General features: G+C 51.4%; 1 protein-coding gene across 1 annotated transcript in view; it reads left to right on the top strand.

Annotated features, from left to right (window-relative positions):
- acj6 (abnormal chemosensory protein 6) overlaps positions 1–16,523 on the top strand; it is a 46,150-nt gene extending 29,627 nt beyond the window's left edge. Inside the window, exons 2-4 of the mRNA XM_025297130.1 lie at positions 2,952–3,011; positions 10,092–10,295; positions 15,312–16,523. Coding sequence (XP_025152915.1) covers positions 2,952–3,011; positions 10,092–10,295; positions 15,312–16,076 — 1,029 coding nt within the window. The 3' untranslated portion in view covers positions 16,077–16,523. The remainder of the gene's footprint in view (positions 1–2,951; positions 3,012–10,091; positions 10,296–15,311) is intronic.
- The last annotated feature ends 1,462 nt before the right edge of the window (positions 16,524–17,985 follow it).

Genomic DNA, 17,985 nt, shown 5'->3' with positions numbered 1-17,985 from the left:
CCACGGATATCCGGACGTCGTCGTAGCGTTCGATTTGAAAGCGTCGGCATGATCCTCCGGCGCGCAGCGGCAGCGGCAACGGCAACGGCAGCGGCAGCGGCAGTTGATTTACAATCGGCCATGGAATTCGCTTGATAATCAAACGAGAGTTTCGGATTGGATTTGTTACGGCGCGTTGCACTGTCTCTCTATATTCGGACGGTGCGCGCGCGCTGCGCTGCGCTCCATGCCGGCGCGCGTTACGCGCGCATGCAATGCGCGCCCTGCATCGGCCATGTGAAGGAAAATCAATTAGCCGGGCAAACTGATTCGACTGCGTCTGTTTACTCGTGCGAGTCCGCAATGTGTTTCGCGTCATAGCACAGACGCTTTTGCGCGCGCGCGCGCGCGCCGCACACGCACCGCGCGAGAGATACACGCAAGCGAGCGCGCTTTTGTGTTCGTAGCTGATGCACCCCGTGGCAGCTGGCGCATACATGCTGCGATGCACACATATACACACACACACACACACATACACTGGCACGTGCACACGTGTGTATTTCGATGTACGCGGTGTCCTAGCTGCAGCCGCCGCAGTTGCGCAAGTGCTGTGCTCACACACACACACACACACACACACAGACGCGCGCGCGCTCGGATATAGAGTGTATCTGCGGTGACTCGTGTGCACCTGCGTACATACGGCTGTACATAGAATTTAAGAGATGGAGTGCGTTATAGCTCGCGATGCTCAATACGCTATAGCGCGGAGATACGGTCGGTTAAAGGTATCGTTCTCGTTCGAAGAATTGGGTCGATCGCGACGCATCCCCCGGTATCAGTCATTGGGTCGGGCGGCGGGGTAATATCGTCTATGGTTGCGAGGAGATCGAAGAGCTAGCGAGAGAGAGAGAGAGAGAGAGAGAGAGAGAGAGAGGAGGGGAGGGAAAGGGGAAGAGGAGAGACGAAGGCAGTCGCGGATAATGACAGATCGAAATGGACGCGTCATCGAGACTCGCTCGGTGCGATCGGGGGAAAATCGTTAAGTCGCGCGCGCCTGCTTTCTCGTCCTTCCACGCAGCGTGGTAATATTCCGCACTTTGGTGTTCAATCAATGTTTGCGTGTCGCAATGAGGAAAAAATTCGATTGGGAAGAGAAAAAAGAAACAAAACGTGAGGGAGGGAGGGAGGGACGACAATAGGTGACGAATGACGACGGAAAATTCGTGTCGGATGCGCGTTAAGTGGCACGTATACATTAAATCCGCGATCGAAGCTCGGCGAACGACGTACATGTGTGTGTGTATGTATATGTATCGTGCGTGCGCGGCCGCGATCGAAAGTATCGCGCAATCACGGACGCACACGTGACACGTTGATGAAGCTACGTCGGCTCGCGAGAGTGATGTGTTCGCATTAGTCGCGCGCTGCGGCCCCGTAATGACATAATCATTGTCATCGAAAAAAAAAAAAAAAACGCGCGAGATCGAGCGGAATTGGCCGACGCTTTAATAAGGACGATATTGAATTACCTAGTTCTGCGCGAATCCTAAAATGACTCATTTAATTTGTGACGGCGTCGCGACGCCGGTATGCCCCGATTCTGTCAATCTTCTCCGGCTTCGCTTTAAATATAATATAAATGTATACGTATGTATCATGCATGTGCGCCCTCTCGCATGCACACGCGCGCATGCAGTCTGGCGGCGGTTTTACACACACACACACACACACACACACACACACACACACGCGCGCGCGCGCGCGCGCAGCCGCTGCCGTTGCTGCCATCCGCGCCGCCGTCGTCGTGTGCGTGTCCTGTGCGATCGGTAAAAATAAAATATGCAGATCGGATAAATATTAAGTGCCGCTGACAGGTGGATCGCGTACGTTCGATCTCCAGCGGGATGAAAATATTTTCCGATGCCGGTCATTAGTCGCGCGATCGAAACTCGTCACCGATCCGCGTGAGAAGAAACCGTGAGGAACGGCGAGTCGACCGAGTTTGTTCGATCGCGAGATCGGCTCGCCGGGATTTCCCCATCGAGACAAGCCTTCGTCGCTTCGTCCTGCTGCTCCTCTCATCCAGACAAAGTTCGTTCGGTACATTTTGCGCGAGCTCGATGCCAATCGGGACAAGGAGCGTCTACGCAGCAGCGTTCCCCCGCATGCTCTGATTGAGGAAAATCGTTAAACGGGTGTCTCGTTCGAGTCGTAGCGATGATGGGCAAATTCCCCCGAAAAATCGAAAGACCCGCTGATAACCCGCGAAGACACGAACAATGCTCGTCGTGTCGGGAAACTAGCGATTTCCCGCGATCGGAATCTCAGAACGGAATGGGCTTTCTCTCATATATCCATGTTATCGGCCACGTTATCATAATATGCAAATTGTCACACACGGCGATGATACATCGTCAGCTGGTACTTGATTCGTCGCGAAATAAAATAGCGAGAGTGTATTGGATTTGAGTTTCAGAAGAGAGTGAATTTTCTGAAGATTCGCATCGCTCACACGCGTATTGTACTTTGGCCGATCTTTGCGGCGACATCGGCGACATCGTCTTCGATGTTTTCGTATCTAAGCGCAGTTGCAGCATTAAACAACGATGTGCACGACGATATGATTTGCATAAAGTAATCGCAAAGTCATCGTATATGACATGACTTTTGGACGCAATAAACTTCGAAATGGATAAAATTTCCAGCGAATGGCTATAGAACGAATCGTAGAATTGATGCAACATACAGTTCCAAACTGCACAACGCTTAAATGAGTTCTGGTAAAACCAACGTTTGAGACTTTCTCGCCTTTTAGTTTAGTTTGTATCATTTTCATCGCGTGTGTTGCCATTTCTACGCCGAGAGAAACACGTTCGACGATATTGCAATGAAATTGGTCCTGAAATGTATTATAAAAAGAGATTCTTGAGAATTTCGATGAGAAATGGCATTTTTTTATTTTGCAGAGTCGTATATTGGAAGATGCATCCATTGCAATGTGCAATTCTTGGTCACCGAGGCATAATGTGAGTACAGTATTACGTTATTTTTTCAATCCCACTATGAACACGTAATTTGGAAATGATTCGACGACGACTTTGCGCTACGTGCGAGCGCGCGTGTGTGTGTGTGTGTGTGTGTGTATGTGTAGATCTGTCCCGGAGCTTTCGTGGAAGATGATTAATGAGGCGCCTAGACCGATTAATTTCAGTTTTACGAAACCGCGCCGCCGCGGCTTCGCGTTAATAGGGCAACCGGATTATTTCAGACCCAGACGACACGCTCAATGTGGTTATACGTCACGTGCCGGAATGTCTGTCAAATTAGACGCAGCGTTACACGACAGTTCTGTATCAGACTATACATCTTTGCGATACCGCGCGACACTTTGAATAAATACTATAAGTGGAAAGCTCTACGAGATATTTTTTCAAAAATCCTCCCCTGTTTTAGAATGTTTTATGTATTTCGCGAGGATGTATATATATATATATATATATATATATTCCGACGTGATTCATGAATCCGTAAATAAAAAGCTGGTCGGTACATTTGAGATATTCTGTGCGCAAAAAAGAGACTTCCTTCGAGCATAAATGTATTCTGCAAAAATACGTTTCTCGCTGGCTCGTGTAACTGTTCGTCGACACATTGAGCGTCTCCTCTCGAGGCTTTAGGCTTGTTTTCAAACACGTGTCACACTCACTTATTATCAATTATCTCTTGTCTTGACGATTCCCGTGATTCTTGACGATTCTTTCGATGACTCGCTCGAAACAAGGAAGGAATAAGTCGGGGAAAGGGAAGGGGGCGAAAGGGAAGAAAGAAGTAATGAGAGAAGAGGGGGGGAGAGAGAGAGAGAGAGAGAGAGAGAGAGAGAGAGAGAGAGAGATTATGAGACTGTTGCCGTATACGAAATGCCCCATAATATTTATACTTTACGGAGCCACGTAGTTACGGTGGCCTGGCTCACATAAACTCACTAACTCGTGGTTACGATTATGGCCAGTAGTAAATTGATTATTTAGATATACGATGAGGTGATGCAGGATAGTCGAGCGCCGTAAAAAGAGTTATGTGTCACTTATGCTCGCCACGGACGCAACAGATACCCGCAGGTGCAACAAAGTCAGCGTGACCCGTGCTTTTTGCCGGTTACCTCGCTCGCCGCATTATATTCTCCTCTCTCGAGGAACGTGTGCGAATTATTTCGACATCAACGCGCTTTCGCACAGCCTCCTCATTTCGCACTGGCGAACGACTCGGCCGTGCGACACTGACAGTTTTTCCACTTGCGCCCGCACGATACGCGCACGAAACGACCCGTGCGAGTCGAATTTGCGCGAAAAGGACGAGAAGGAGGAGAAAGGAAGAAGAGCAACAACGCGAAAGGCGAGGAAAACGTCGTGACGTCCAAAGAACGTCGACGATAACGGGTGCGCGTAGAAGAGCGCATAATAGCAGCAACAACAACGACGACGACGACGACGACAACTGCAATAATAATAATAATAGATAATACCGAAACACAATGCGACATGGCGACGCTAATATAACGGAACCGCAAGCACGACCGAATAGCGGAAACGGAAATCGATAATTCAGATTTAACAACAATAATGCGCGAGGGATAATACGTGGCAACGGCGGAGGCGGCGGAGGCGGCGGCGGCGGCGGCGGCGATGCGCGATGCGGCGACAGGCCGCATAAAAAGACGCTAATATAATAGTATTAGCGACAATAGCAACGTTTAATATTAACGCCGTTAAGGGAGCGGAGCGTAACAGCGCTATTATAAATCGATGATACCTGGCTCCGGCGACGGCGGCGGCGGTGGCGGCGGCGGCGGCGGCGGCGGCGGCGGCGGCGGCGGCGGTGCGCGATGCGGCGGCGGCGGGGTCGAGTCGCGTCTGCGCCAGCGAGTGAAACTGAATTTGATGGCCCTACAACGAGAACCGCGAATAATGTTCTTTACTCTAGACAGTAGGTACTCCGCCATGCAAGTGATAATTTGAACAGTCTCCTCGTTTTCGTGTCAGACGTCAGATTTTCTGGAAGAATTTACTTATTCATACGTCAGACTACTCCGTGATGTAGGTTATCGGACGGAAATAACGTAATTGTCCCAATTTGCGATATCCGATAGCCGACGCGGTCCAGGCGCCGCCAGTCCGCATTCAGACCGGAGTATAAGCCACGACCTGATTGCTAATTAATTTCATACACGTAGCCGGTATACGTATTAGATCCGCGCATAGGCCGCGCAGTGGCGGGATTAATTATTTCTTGCCTCTTGTCCTTTGCCCTTTTTTTCGCTCCTCCTTCTCCTCCTCCTCTTCCTCCTCCTCCTCCTCCTCGGAGGAGGAGGAGGAGGACCCCCTCGTCATTCGCTATCGACGCGAGCGAGCGCGCTCTTAGTATTGATGCTATGCTATTCGTGTCTTATCGACGCGCGACGCGGACGCTACTTGGCGGCGTTATCGATCCGATATCTCGCGGATAGCAGCGGGCCAACCGCCGCGGACTCAGACGACGCCGCGACTGGGCTTTGATCGTTAATTGATTTTGTGCACACGCTCACCGACCGGCTTCTGTGTATTATCCGTGTATTGATGCCCCCCCCTCCCCACTCCCTACCCTCCCCTGCCCTCCTCTCCGCCCGCCCGCCCGGACATCTAATTTTGCATTCGTCTGCGCCGCGGACGAAATCGATCAGAGGAATTGCTTTTCCGCGAGAGTGATTTTCCGCCGGCGAGATTATGTCTGGATAAACGAATAATTTCGTAACATCTGATGCGACTGAATGATTCAGGCCGCGCGTGGCATGCGCGCGACAGAATCGGCTTGTTGCATGTTGCCGTTTCGGCGATTGAAATTCGGCCAGACAGCTGCTGCTGCTGCCTTCGCCTCTCCCGCCCCGCGCGCGCGCGCGCGCGCTTTCACACAATCTCGCGCCGCGTCGGCCTTTTTTAAATCTTAAAAGCTGCTGATGCGCGCGCGTGCGACATCCCCCCGCCGTGCATGATTCAGGTCACCTTGTTATCGAGCCTGGTTAATCATTCAATTCAAGTGATGTTGCGCGCCCCGGGCCGCTCGCGGATAAATTACACGGAAGGACCGGCAGTGCGGGCGCGGGGCCCGGTAATTCAATTGTAATTGGCTAATCCTTATGATACACCACTACAGAGCGCCCGGCGCGGCGGCTCCGCAAGGAAGACGTATTTAGTCCACTGGGGTTGGCCGCCTCGAAAAATGACTCTATTAACCGCGACGACGTGGAGAATCGCGCGAAGGGGAAGAAACTTTGCTAAACAACGGCACGAGGTGTTAACTATGTGGCTAACAAGAGCAATCCGTATCTCCCCCGCTAACTCCATTAAGCCTCCTTCATAGTATATCACGTATTAAATTAAACATACACAGTTGGCGTGCGCGCGCGCGGGTGTACGCGATGGCGAAGAAAATTACTAATTAATCGGGATATGATAAATTCCTATCCGATATCTCTCCTCCCTCCCTCCCTCCAATTTCTTCGAGTCAATTCGATTAGCGCAAGTAGATAATTGTGGCAGTCGACATTATGAATATAATTATCATTTTCGGTTCGCTGATTTACACGAGCCCCGGTTGAGCAAACAATATACTTCAAGCAGCCTCCTGTTCATTCGGACGGAACACCACCAGCCGGGAAACGGCGCGGTGGCCGGCTCTCCTCGTTGATGGAGATAAAGAAAGCGATAATGCGAGAGATATATTTTATCGATTCTCTCTTTCTCTCTTTCTCTCTTTCTCTTCCTCGTGCAAACGCGCACACGACTACGAGCAACTTTGACTGTCTGCGCGACCGCCTCGTACGCATGAAGATCGAGTGACTAGCGGGCCAGTATTACGCTAAAAGAGGGTCCATCGTACATTGCCCCTTAGCCGTGAACTGTGATTTATCGGTCTGCTAATGCTTCGATTAAGCAACACGTCTGCGTGAAAAACGTCGTCGTTGGCTGGCAAGTTACCGCGAGGGCAGCAGCTACCACTTCGCATCAATATTTCCACGTGGGAGTGTGAGAGTTATCTCACTCGCACTTCACGTACACACGTACGCAGGCAAACGCGCTGTGTGCACAGACATATGGTTACGACGCGCGATCAATTAAGTCGATTTATTTGATTAGACCCAGTCTCACAAGTCCTCACCTTCTACCTTTCACGGATCGCGTTCGATTTTTCGCCGCAATTTTCGCGATTATGTCCAAATCACACGTGAGAAGCGTGCAAACGGCGTGACACGGGGGAATTATGTCGTTTTGAAATCTGCAGCGAAAAGAGAACATCTGCTGCTTTTGGGGCACACTTTATATTATTCATGAGAATATCAAGACAGATGACCATCGAAGTCACTTATAGTCCGTCTCGTTTCTTACGTATATGCTATACCGACGGCGTTGACTGTAGAGGTTATTCATTTCTTTTGTAGCACGCACAGCTATGTAAGTACATGTCACTGTATCTCTCTCTCTCTCTCTCTCTCTCTCTCTCACCCTCTCTCCAAGTATCGGAAAAGAGGAGAATTGTCGGCGAAGACGATTTAATCGACTAAACTCATGAATATTTAATGACGAGACACATCGCGCATGTTTCGCGCCGGACAACGTATGCATTTGCGACCGAGCTCGATTTACAAACAAAATAAGAGAGAAAAATATCGCAAATCGCTAAATCAGGCGAGACGCAGCAGCGCGCTCGCGAAAGTAGTCGCGAGAAAGTGTCGCTTCGCGCCGATCCGAGCCAGTGTATAATTGCTCTCTCCATTTTCTTGCCGACTCGTCCGACGACAAATTCGCCGACTGACGCGCAACGTCACACAGCAGCGAAATTTTCTTTGACGCGCTGCAGATTCGATAACGTGATTTAACGCCCGGGATACCGTGTGACATTCCGATAGCACGTCGTTCGTCAGCACCGAAACGGCGGACCGACTACCACCCGAGCCGCGCCGCGCCGTGCCGTGAAAAGCGGCGAAACGCGCGACCGCGCGGAAGGGAAATTTCGGTATCAGAAAGAAATAACGGCGGTTCAGCAACCTACGGACAGCCGTAGGCTACGTCGTGGCCGGCGACGAAGACACGAGGAGTTCATAAATAATCGAAGCGCTGGAACACGCCGGTGGTTTCCGCATGAAACATTGATCGGGCGATGCGGACATTACAGGTCATAATGAAATAAGTGGCCAGTGAATCACTCTTAGCTTTACTCGCAGCGGCCAAACTAACGATATTTTCATATCGTTCTAATTATCACCGTGGCGACGCGCGGCTCATGCTGCTGCCGTCGCCCCGACAGTCGAGTTGCTCGGCAAACGGGAAATAAATAAAAACAAGAGAGAGAGAGAGAGAGAGAGAGAAGCAAGGTACAAAAAAAAAGAAAGAGAGGAACAGAGAAAGAAACAGAAAGCAAGGGCAGGAGAGAAAGAACTGATAATCGAGCACAACGCGACATACGAGAACGAGAGTCCCAGCCTGCGCGCGCGAGGGTAGGTGCGGACACGTAAAAAGGAAATTTTGGTCAACCCTCCCTCTGTGTGTCGCACATAACGCGCCATGAAATGAAATCACACCCGCCCCTCTCGTTACTACTCGTTCCGCGCTGCTCTCATAAATTTCGCCGTAGCGCCGTAGTTTAAGCTATTTTCGTTACCATTAAATGTTGACTTTGCCGAGGGGACTGTATCTCGCCAAACACACGGAAGGGAATCGGGACGATCCCCCCCGGCCGCCCCGGGTCCGGCTTCGCAGCCGCCGCCGCCGTCGCCGCCGCCGCCGCCGCCGCCGCCGCCGCGGACGATACTGACGAATGTATTCTGTCCAACGTCCCCCGGGGGCACCCGGTCAAGTATCCATCCTTCGGATCGATTCCAGTTAACGTGTAACGGATGAATTTGATTACCGTACATCATGGGGCGCGCGGGCGTGTGTGTGCGTGCGTGCGTGTGTGTGTGTGTGTGTGCGTGTGTGTGTGTGTGTGTGCGTGTGTGTGTACGGGCTGATATAATGACGTTACCGGCAGCGCGGTGGGATCGTAACTTAATGTCGCGCGTTCGCGAGAATATCGCCATTTTTCCCATTACACGCCGCTCTGTTGCCGTTGTTGGCGCGCCGCGCCGCGGAATTATCATATGCAGGCGCGTGATGTGAGAGAAGGATCGCGGGCGATTCAGCGACAGCATAGCTCGCGCGCGAGCGCGCGGAAATAGACGACAAATGGGTGTGAAAAAAGAAAAGCGCGCGTACGCACGTGTGTATGTGCGTGCGTGCGTGCGTGCGTGCGTGCGTGTGTGAATACTTTACGAGACAGTCTGGGGCACGTCACGAGAGAGCGTCGACGATGACGCGCTTTATATCAGGACACGCGTTGGAAGGCGAGGGATGTAAAGTGTGTCTAGTGAAATATCGGCCGTTTAGTTAGCGTCGCTTGTCGAGACGCTCGGTTAAACGCGCGCGCGTCTAATTAGATTTACGCAATCAGACAATGGGAATCCCCGTGTGGGAGCGCGCGCGCGCGCGCGGGACGCGCGACTCGAGCGACAGAATTTTTGCCGAAGCCTGAACAAGCGGCAAAACAGCAATCCGAGTCACGGATAACAAAACTATTTTCGGAATATCGATCGCGCCACAGCCATGTTGCCGTTCAGCACACAGACTGGCTGTTGCCCAGACAATCCGCCGAACGGATTGAATTTAAATTCAATAAGAGAACTCGAGCGTAGTAAATAACGAGTTATAGCCAAACATACTCGCGCTTGTATCATCGTACGAAGAAACGCAATTTACGTACCCGACGAGAGTGACGTCGTGTATATGTGCGCGCGCGCGCGTGTGTGTGTGTGTAATTTGTCCTTTATCTCGCATAAATTTCGCTCCTCGATTTCTCGCGAACATAAACTCCCGAGCTTTATCGAGAGCACCAGAGCGAAGCAAACAATGCAAGGAACAACGACGATACACACACACACACACACACACACATACAAACATCGAAACTTTGCATGCCACGTAGCGAGACGTAGTGTAATTTCCCGATGAATGACGGACACGATGCATTTCGTGTTTCAGGGTGATCTGTTTGGCGGTTTGAACAGTGGTTTGCAAGATGGCTTATTGCAAAGAGCGGAGGCTTTGGCAGCGGACCTGAAGCATAATTCCGGGACGCCGATGCCACTCAAGCACGACCCCGTGTCTGTGTACCATCACGGCCCGCACATGCCTACCCCCCACCCAAATAACCGGCCACATCATCAGGTACAATCACATCTCCTTGTGAGTCCGCATTTATGATATATATATATATATATTATTCCTCTATTCTATGCGACGTATTATGTGTGCTATTCGTAACGCGTTGTTGTATCATACGGGAGCGTATACGTACGTAGGGAGGTGGTGCTCGCGCAGGCCGATGGGAGAGCCCTTTGACGATTGAGGTCTCTCCGCGAGGCCACAATCGAAGGAGGCGCGGCCTATTTCCGCGATTTTTCTCTCGCGCAGTCTCTCGCGCGCCCTCGTGGTGGTCATTAAAATATTATTCATACGGATGATTGCTCGCGTTCGGAGACGCGCGCCGGCTTCTGCGGACGCTTTTCCCCGACGAATCCCCGGCGCCGCGTCCAGAGGAGGAAATGAATTTTCGCTCAGTTCTCGACAGCGTATAACACATTCCCTGTTATCTCCTCCGTTATATCTCCGTGTTACGCGGGCGCGCGTCCGCGTGGCCCGCGTAATTCGCGGGAATATTAAAGCGCCGTTGGCCGAGAGCTTACTCTATTCTCCGCTCGAAAACAATCTCGATTGAAGAATAATAATTTTACCGAAGAGCCCGGGGAGCTCTCGCCGCCGATACGGGCCGATACAGCGAACATTCATCATCGGGATAATTGGCTCTTGCTCGCGCGCGTGTCTGTCGAACAAATTGCGCGCGGTGCTAAAAGGAAACTGCTAAATACCGCAATAACGTTACACATCAATTACATTTTAGATTGGCCAGAATGGAATGGAAAAGTGCACCGTTAATGTGCAGCGGTGCAGCAAAATTCTTTCCTTTATGTTCCTTCCCTTTTCTTCTCCTTCTTCTTCTCTTCTTTCTTTCTTTCTTTTCGGATACGATAACTGCAGTCTGACATTTAATGCCTATCAACGGAGCCTAATAAATCGTCAATGATAGAGATTGCTCGCACGTAGAACAATTATTATAACAAAGCGCGGCAGAGGACGGAGAGAGAGCGAGAGAGAGAGAGCGAGAGAGAGCGAGAGAGAGAGCGAGAGAGAGAGAGAGAGAGAGGAAGGGGGAGAGGGAGAGGGAGAAAGCGGCAGTTCGCTGGCGCAGTTTCGTAAACCCCGGGCGCAACGGTGATGGTGCATCCATAAAACGCAACGAATCCAACAGTCAGTTAAAATCGTTAGCAATAATTAATTACACGGGGCAATTAATTGGGATTCATATTTAATCGGCGGATTGAAAAATTTAATTTACGCAGTTTATTTGTTAATATCGCGAACAATGCGGGCAACGATTTTAATTTCCTCCGCGTTTCAATCGTTAATAAGCCGCATTATATTTATAACCGCCGTCGCGCTCGCCGAGAGCGATAACGGTCCGGCAATTTCGCGTGATTACACGCCGCTTAGGAAGCGCGGGGCGGGCGCGAGCGTGCTCGTACGATTCCGCGCGAATTGCATTTCAATTTGTTGCCGGTCGCGCCTTATGCTAATCTGAGCAATCTGATGCCGATGAATGGAGTACGACGAGGGCGAGAGAGAACGGCCGCCGCCGTCGCCGTCACCGCCGTCGGCCGGGGGTGGTAACCAATGCGCATCGACCCGGAATGATCTTCTCAAATGTAGGGGCGTCGCTCGTATATTATCTCCGTGTCGCGACTGCTTGTAACGCTCCCGATGGAGCGCAATGAATTCTAAGGGTGCCGGCGCCCGCCCGCGTCTCTCTCTCTCTCTCTCCTTCTCTCTGCGGCGAGGGTGCGTCGCGGGTTTTGTTTAACTTCTCGTGCGCCGGTTAGCCGCGGATTTGCGTGCATGATTTTACCGTCATAAATCGTTCCCCGTGATTCCCCGCGCGCGCTCGGGAGGACATGTGCAAACGTTAACGCGAGAGATACGAGAAGCCACGGGCGCTCACGAATTCGCACGTCAGCAATGACGCGATGACGCGAGTCCTCCTCCTTTGACATTTCCTCCATCTCGTTCGTATCGGAGAGGAATATGTAAAAAGAGAAGGGAAGAAAAGGAAACTGTGCGAATGTCGGGCGGGTGTACCCGGGAGACTCGGAGAACTTTGGAAAAAAGACTGCGCGTATAATTTAACCCGGCCCGCCCGCCCGTTTCTTCACCCACGCACGCACAGATGGTCATACACTAAGTGTCCCATAAAGTCTGTTTTTATATACGATACGCGGTAGCGCGGCTGACGAATTCGATAAAATCGCCGGCTGGGCTGTGTATACGTGTAACGGCTTTAATAAATACCTCGAAGGTGCAGACCTTCGCGAAGGGGGGACGCGAACGTGCGTGCGAAGCCACGTGAAATGGAGAACCCGCGAGGAGGGAGCTAGGGGGAGCAGAAGAGAGATGCGGAACGACGAAAATAGTACAGTTTTTCGACGCCCGCATCTATATCAAGAGAGAAAGATAAGGGGAGGAGAGGGGGAGGAGGCGAGAGAGGACGAAACACGGCAAGATAGAAACGGCATCAACGCGGGCGCGCGCGTGCACGCGAGTCCGGGCCGGGCGAGCAGCGCGCTGAGCTAGGAGGAAAGAAAGAAAAATTAGAGGGTGAGGTGGGCAATAGAGCAAGGAGAAAGAGCAAAACACAGAAGCGCCGGCTAACCCTACCATCGTGTCAGCGTAATGATGAAATATTGCGCGGGTCTCTGGGGCCCTACCTCGTACGCCCCTGGGCGAGTCCCCCGTTCGCTGTATATTTGCTGGCGGTGCTCCCGACAGCCTCCACCTTCTGCCTTTTCCACGCTGCCCGTCGTGCCGCTGGCGCACCCCGCGTACCACCCCCTGCATTTCTGATGTAACTGTGCTATCCCAGAGCACCACCACCGCCGACCGAAACCGTGCCATCCAGTTAGCTCACTATACTGCTATTCTCATGAGAATAGATGATGCGCGTGTTGCCTAGGCGTATACGTGTATAAGCCGCTGCCGCTCGCGAGGTCGTACGAGCGTTTACATATGTACGTGAGATAATGGCCGGGTTGTGTGTGTGCGTGTGTGTGCGTGTGTAGCGGGCGGAGGGCGCTTGGGAGGGAGCAGGTTGGGACGGGCAGGGGGGGATGAGGGGCCACGCGGAGTAGATAGATATATTTTCAGCCAAGATTTTTATAGCGATTTCAGACCTCGCTATCACGCGGATTCTGTTATACGTCTATTCTACATTTCGATCGATACAAGGGGTGTGAGCAGGAATGAGCGGGGAGGGGAGGGGGGAGGCGGGGGACATTGGAAATGACGCGGGGAAAACTGATTCTTGGCTGAGAAATGGCCGGTGAAGATATTTGGCAAAAATGTTCTCTTTCGATTTGATTTGGTTTGACGCGCGTAACTCGGAGGGAAGAGGCGCCGAGCTGCAGCTCTCGGTTATCCGTCGCGTATCTCGTATGCGTGTAAAGAACAATTTGTTTCTTAAACGCGCTGGCGAACTAATTCCAATTACATGTCCCGTCCCAGAGCAACCACGGTCGAAAACCATGCTATCTAGTTAACTCGGTATACTCTCGAGAGACCGAATGATTCTATGTGTGCAAACAAGGTCGTACAGTGCGTGCGTAAACGCACGCGCGCGCGCGTATGTGTGTGTGTGTGTGTGATGCTGGTTGATACTATGTACGTGGTTGAGTATCGGAGGACACGCAATTAATAAATTATGTAGCGGGGATTAGGATTTCGCGGCTGGAGCTCAATGATACACTGATAGAAAAATATAGTTGAATTAATTATAATCTCACTATATTTTATAGTTGATTTTGGCGTCAACCATATTTTTATAGTTTGTGGAATCTGCAAAATATAGTAGAATAAACATAAATATAAATAGTCAATGATTGTCTGAAATAATTGTTTAGTTACTTTTACATTTTACACATATATGGTAATTTCTCATTCACAAATATAGCGAGATTTAATATTCATATAGTTACATCTGTCATCATTTAGCAAATATTCTGGTAATACTAATGACTATATAAAAGAGTTATTTTACCTACCATTTTATGGATTTTATGGATTTGTATCCATACAATAATTTTAGTTTAACTTACTATAATTCTTAGTAAAAATATTACATGGTTGGTTATACCATGCCTCGTAATATCGTATAATTATTACCGATATCATGGTAACACTTACTATAAATATGATATTTCGGACTATAATTTAGTCACTATATCATTATACTTATTACTTAGTACTTGTATACATAGTACTTATCGTAAATTGCACACGAGCCGACCTTTTTTCTCAAGTGTCTCTCGTACCGCGATCGTTAATCGCGATCGCTAATCGCGATTTTATACATTTCCCTATTAATAGAAGAAATTATCGTTTGTGTTTACTTGTATCTACCTGTGATTTGCGCTTTTTGTCTCGCGACTCTCTCTCTCTCTCTCTCTCTCTTTCTCTCTTTTTCTTCCTTTGCCTCCGCTGTCCTCTGTCTCTTTTTGGTTTCGTATCAGCAGACGCGACGGCCGATATCGGTCTTAGGAAAGCGAGTTAGCAGCATACCACCATCTATGTAACGGCACTTTAAGCGTGGAAAAATATGAAAGAAGTTCATAAATAATTTGCGCAGAGTTGTGCTCTGCAAGTGCGTTCTGCATTCGTGACGACGGCCGCGGCACGTGCTGCATAATTATGCGTGTTAGCTTGTACATATTTCCTGCTTTTTCCGCCGCACTCGACCCGACTTTACTTTTTATCCCCTTCATTCATGCCTTCCCCACGCCGCGCTGGTGCTTCGTCAAAATGCATTTCCGCAAACTCGGCAATACGACGATGCGCGTCTCTCCAGCCTTCGTGTATATATATATATATTGATATATATATATATATATATATATATATATATTCGCGTTTTTCATCTTATTCCGTGCATTTACTTACTTCATTATTGCAGCTCCGCGTACGAATGGAATTTCTTTGGATTACCCCCCTCCCCCTCGTTTCTCACTGATCACGATCGTCATCGAGAGAGATTTCTCGCGCGGAAGATCCGAGCGACGCAATCGCACGAATTGAGAGTTCCCCCGTCGCGTGTTGCAGATGGGCCACCCGGGGATGGAGAGCCTCGACATGCTGGACCCAGCCAACTCGATGACGACCCTGACGCCGATGTCCGAGAGCACAGGCGGCGGGCCCGGGCACCACACGGGCATCCACGGGCCCTCGGTCTACGGCGGGATGAACGGCATGATGAGCCACCACCATCACCACGGCAATCTCGGCAGCGGTGGTGGCAGCGTGCCTCATCCGGCGCATCATCACCCGGCGATGGCGGCCGCGGCCGCGGCCGCAGCCGCGGCGGGCCTCCACCCGGACGCGGACACCGATCCGCGGGAATTGGAAGCCTTCGCCGAGCGGTTCAAGCAGCGACGCATCAAGCTCGGCGTCACCCAGGCCGACGTCGGCAAGGCGCTCGCCAACCTCAAGCTACCCGGCGTAGGCGCGCTCTCGCAGTCGACCATATGCCGCTTCGAGTCGCTCACCCTCTCGCACAACAACATGATCGCGCTCAAGCCGATCCTGCAAGCGTGGCTGGAGGAGGCGGAGGCCCAGGCGAAGAACAAACGACGCGACCCCGACGCGCCGTCGGTGTTGCCGGCCGGCGAGAAGAAGCGGAAACGGACGAGCATCGCCGCGCCCGAGAAGCGCTCGTTAGAGGCGTACTTCGCGGTGCAGCCGCGGCCCTCGGGCGAGAAGATCGCCGCGATCGCCGAGAAGCTGGATCTCAAGAAGAACGTCGTGAGGGTCTGGTTCTGCAACCAGCGGCAGAAGCAGAAGCGCATGAAGTTCGCGGCTCAACATTGACCCGAGGGTGGCTTGTGACAGCAGAACTGACCGTACCAGCTGCCCAGTCTCGAGCCTAAACCCGAACCCTTGGCCGAATTCCAGGGATGGCCGTGAAGAGTCCGCGCGCGCTAAGGAGGTTGCTGGGGGCTTCCTTCGACGTCGCCGTCGTGGCTGATTTCACGCGGTGAAGAGGAATTCGCATTCCGTTCGTCATCGCTTGATTATCCCACTTCGTGCGGGGTTCTCTATCGTGGCCGTTGATGCGACACTCGGCTCGACACTCGAGGGCAGACTAATCGGTACACAACAGTCGGACTGTCACAGGCTGAGAGAGTGATCATCAATCGCCTGTTATCGCTGCGCGTGTTTCATTATGCGCGAAGCGCATACTCTCCGGAATCACACCGGTTGCAGGGAGCTATTCTTGACTCGTCGGCCGAGCGATTCTCTCTCTCTCTCTCTCTCTCTCTCTCTCTCTCTCTCTCTCTCTCTCTCTCTCTCTCTCTCTCTCTCTCTCTATCTCTCTCTATCTATCTCTCTCTCTCTCTCTCTCGCTCTCTCTCTCGCTCTCTCTCTCTCTCTCTCGCTCTCTCGCTCTCTCTCGCTCTCTCGCTCTTTTTTCTCTGTGCGCCATTACCTCTCGTTGCGATGTTGAGGGAGTGCAGCAATACAAGGCAACGCTGATGCAACGCGTCAGCGTTTACGTCAGCGAGCTGGCCGAGCTGGCGCGTTATTGTCGCGACGCGTCCACGCGATTCCGCTGTCATCCGCGATGGGGATGGAAGTTGCCGAGACGACTGTGACTTTTTTCACCTCTTCACACAGGCTGCCACGCGGAAGGAAAGCAGCACGGATGTCCGACCGATTTTGCCGCGCGCGACACGCGGCGCATCTCTCTCGTGTGACTTTGAGCTTTCACGATCGTCCGACGAACGATTTCGAGCTGCGGCCGTATAGACATATAGACGGGTGAACGAACGAACGAACGAACGAACGAACGAACGAACGAACGAACGAACGAACGAACGGACGGACGCGCGAAAACAACTTTGGTCCGTAATAAAAAAACAAGGTGCAAATCACCGGGAAAAAACACTGGTCGCTGCAATAATGCATGACGCTTTCAGCGGTATGATTTTTGGATAATGGAGAGATGCGTTGGGAGAACGTGTCAGCGCTTTCTTCGTACTTTTTCATTTGCATTAGCAGGAAACATTGTAGCGATGGATTCGCGTTGCATAACAGCATTATGAGAGCTATCCGATTCACGGCGCGTTTCCCGCCATTATTCGGCATGCGATATTGCTGCGATTTCGAGGGGAAGGGAGGAAAGCGGAAAAGAAAGCGAGCAGCAAGAAGGGAAGGGAAAACGCACAAAACTGCTGCCGCCGCGTAGACTACGCGCTAAAGTTTTCACGACGCGCACGCGCGCGCGCGCGCGCGTCTTCTCTCTCCTTTGCTCTAATTGAACGGCAAGACTCGGACTCGAACTTGAATTCAAGTGCACGCGCCACAATGCTTGCCGCGGCCGTGCGATATTTTGCCGCGAGCCTTCGGGAGATGGGCTTTTTCGGGGAGCCAGCAGTCCGTAAAAACTACGAGATCGAGAAACCGCCGCCACCGCCAACGATCGCGATAAAACAGTTTACGATGCCATTCGCTCTTCGACCCCACGCCGTATAACATCCACGGTCGAGATCGCCGTTTGGCGCCGATTTCACGATCATATTTCTCGCGCGCCCGAATATGCGAAATCCGCTCTGCTCGCCCGTCGTGCAAATGTATAAATCCACAATACTGATGGCGCATATCGTATTCCTTTGTTGGCAAACGCTTGCAAATCCTACGGGAGTACGAAAATTCGACTCTTGCCCGCGAGAGCCCGTCGACGTTGATGCGTGTTTCGCTTTCTTCCTTTCCCCCGACA

The sequence above is a fragment of the Harpegnathos saltator genome, unplaced genomic scaffold (genome assembly GCF_003227715.2).
Source record: "Harpegnathos saltator strain DR-91 unplaced genomic scaffold, Hsal_v8.6 scaffold170, whole genome shotgun sequence".
NCBI classification, from domain to species: Eukaryota; Metazoa; Arthropoda; class Insecta; order Hymenoptera; family Formicidae; genus Harpegnathos; species Harpegnathos saltator.
This window is presented reverse-complemented; position numbering and strand designations above follow the sequence as displayed.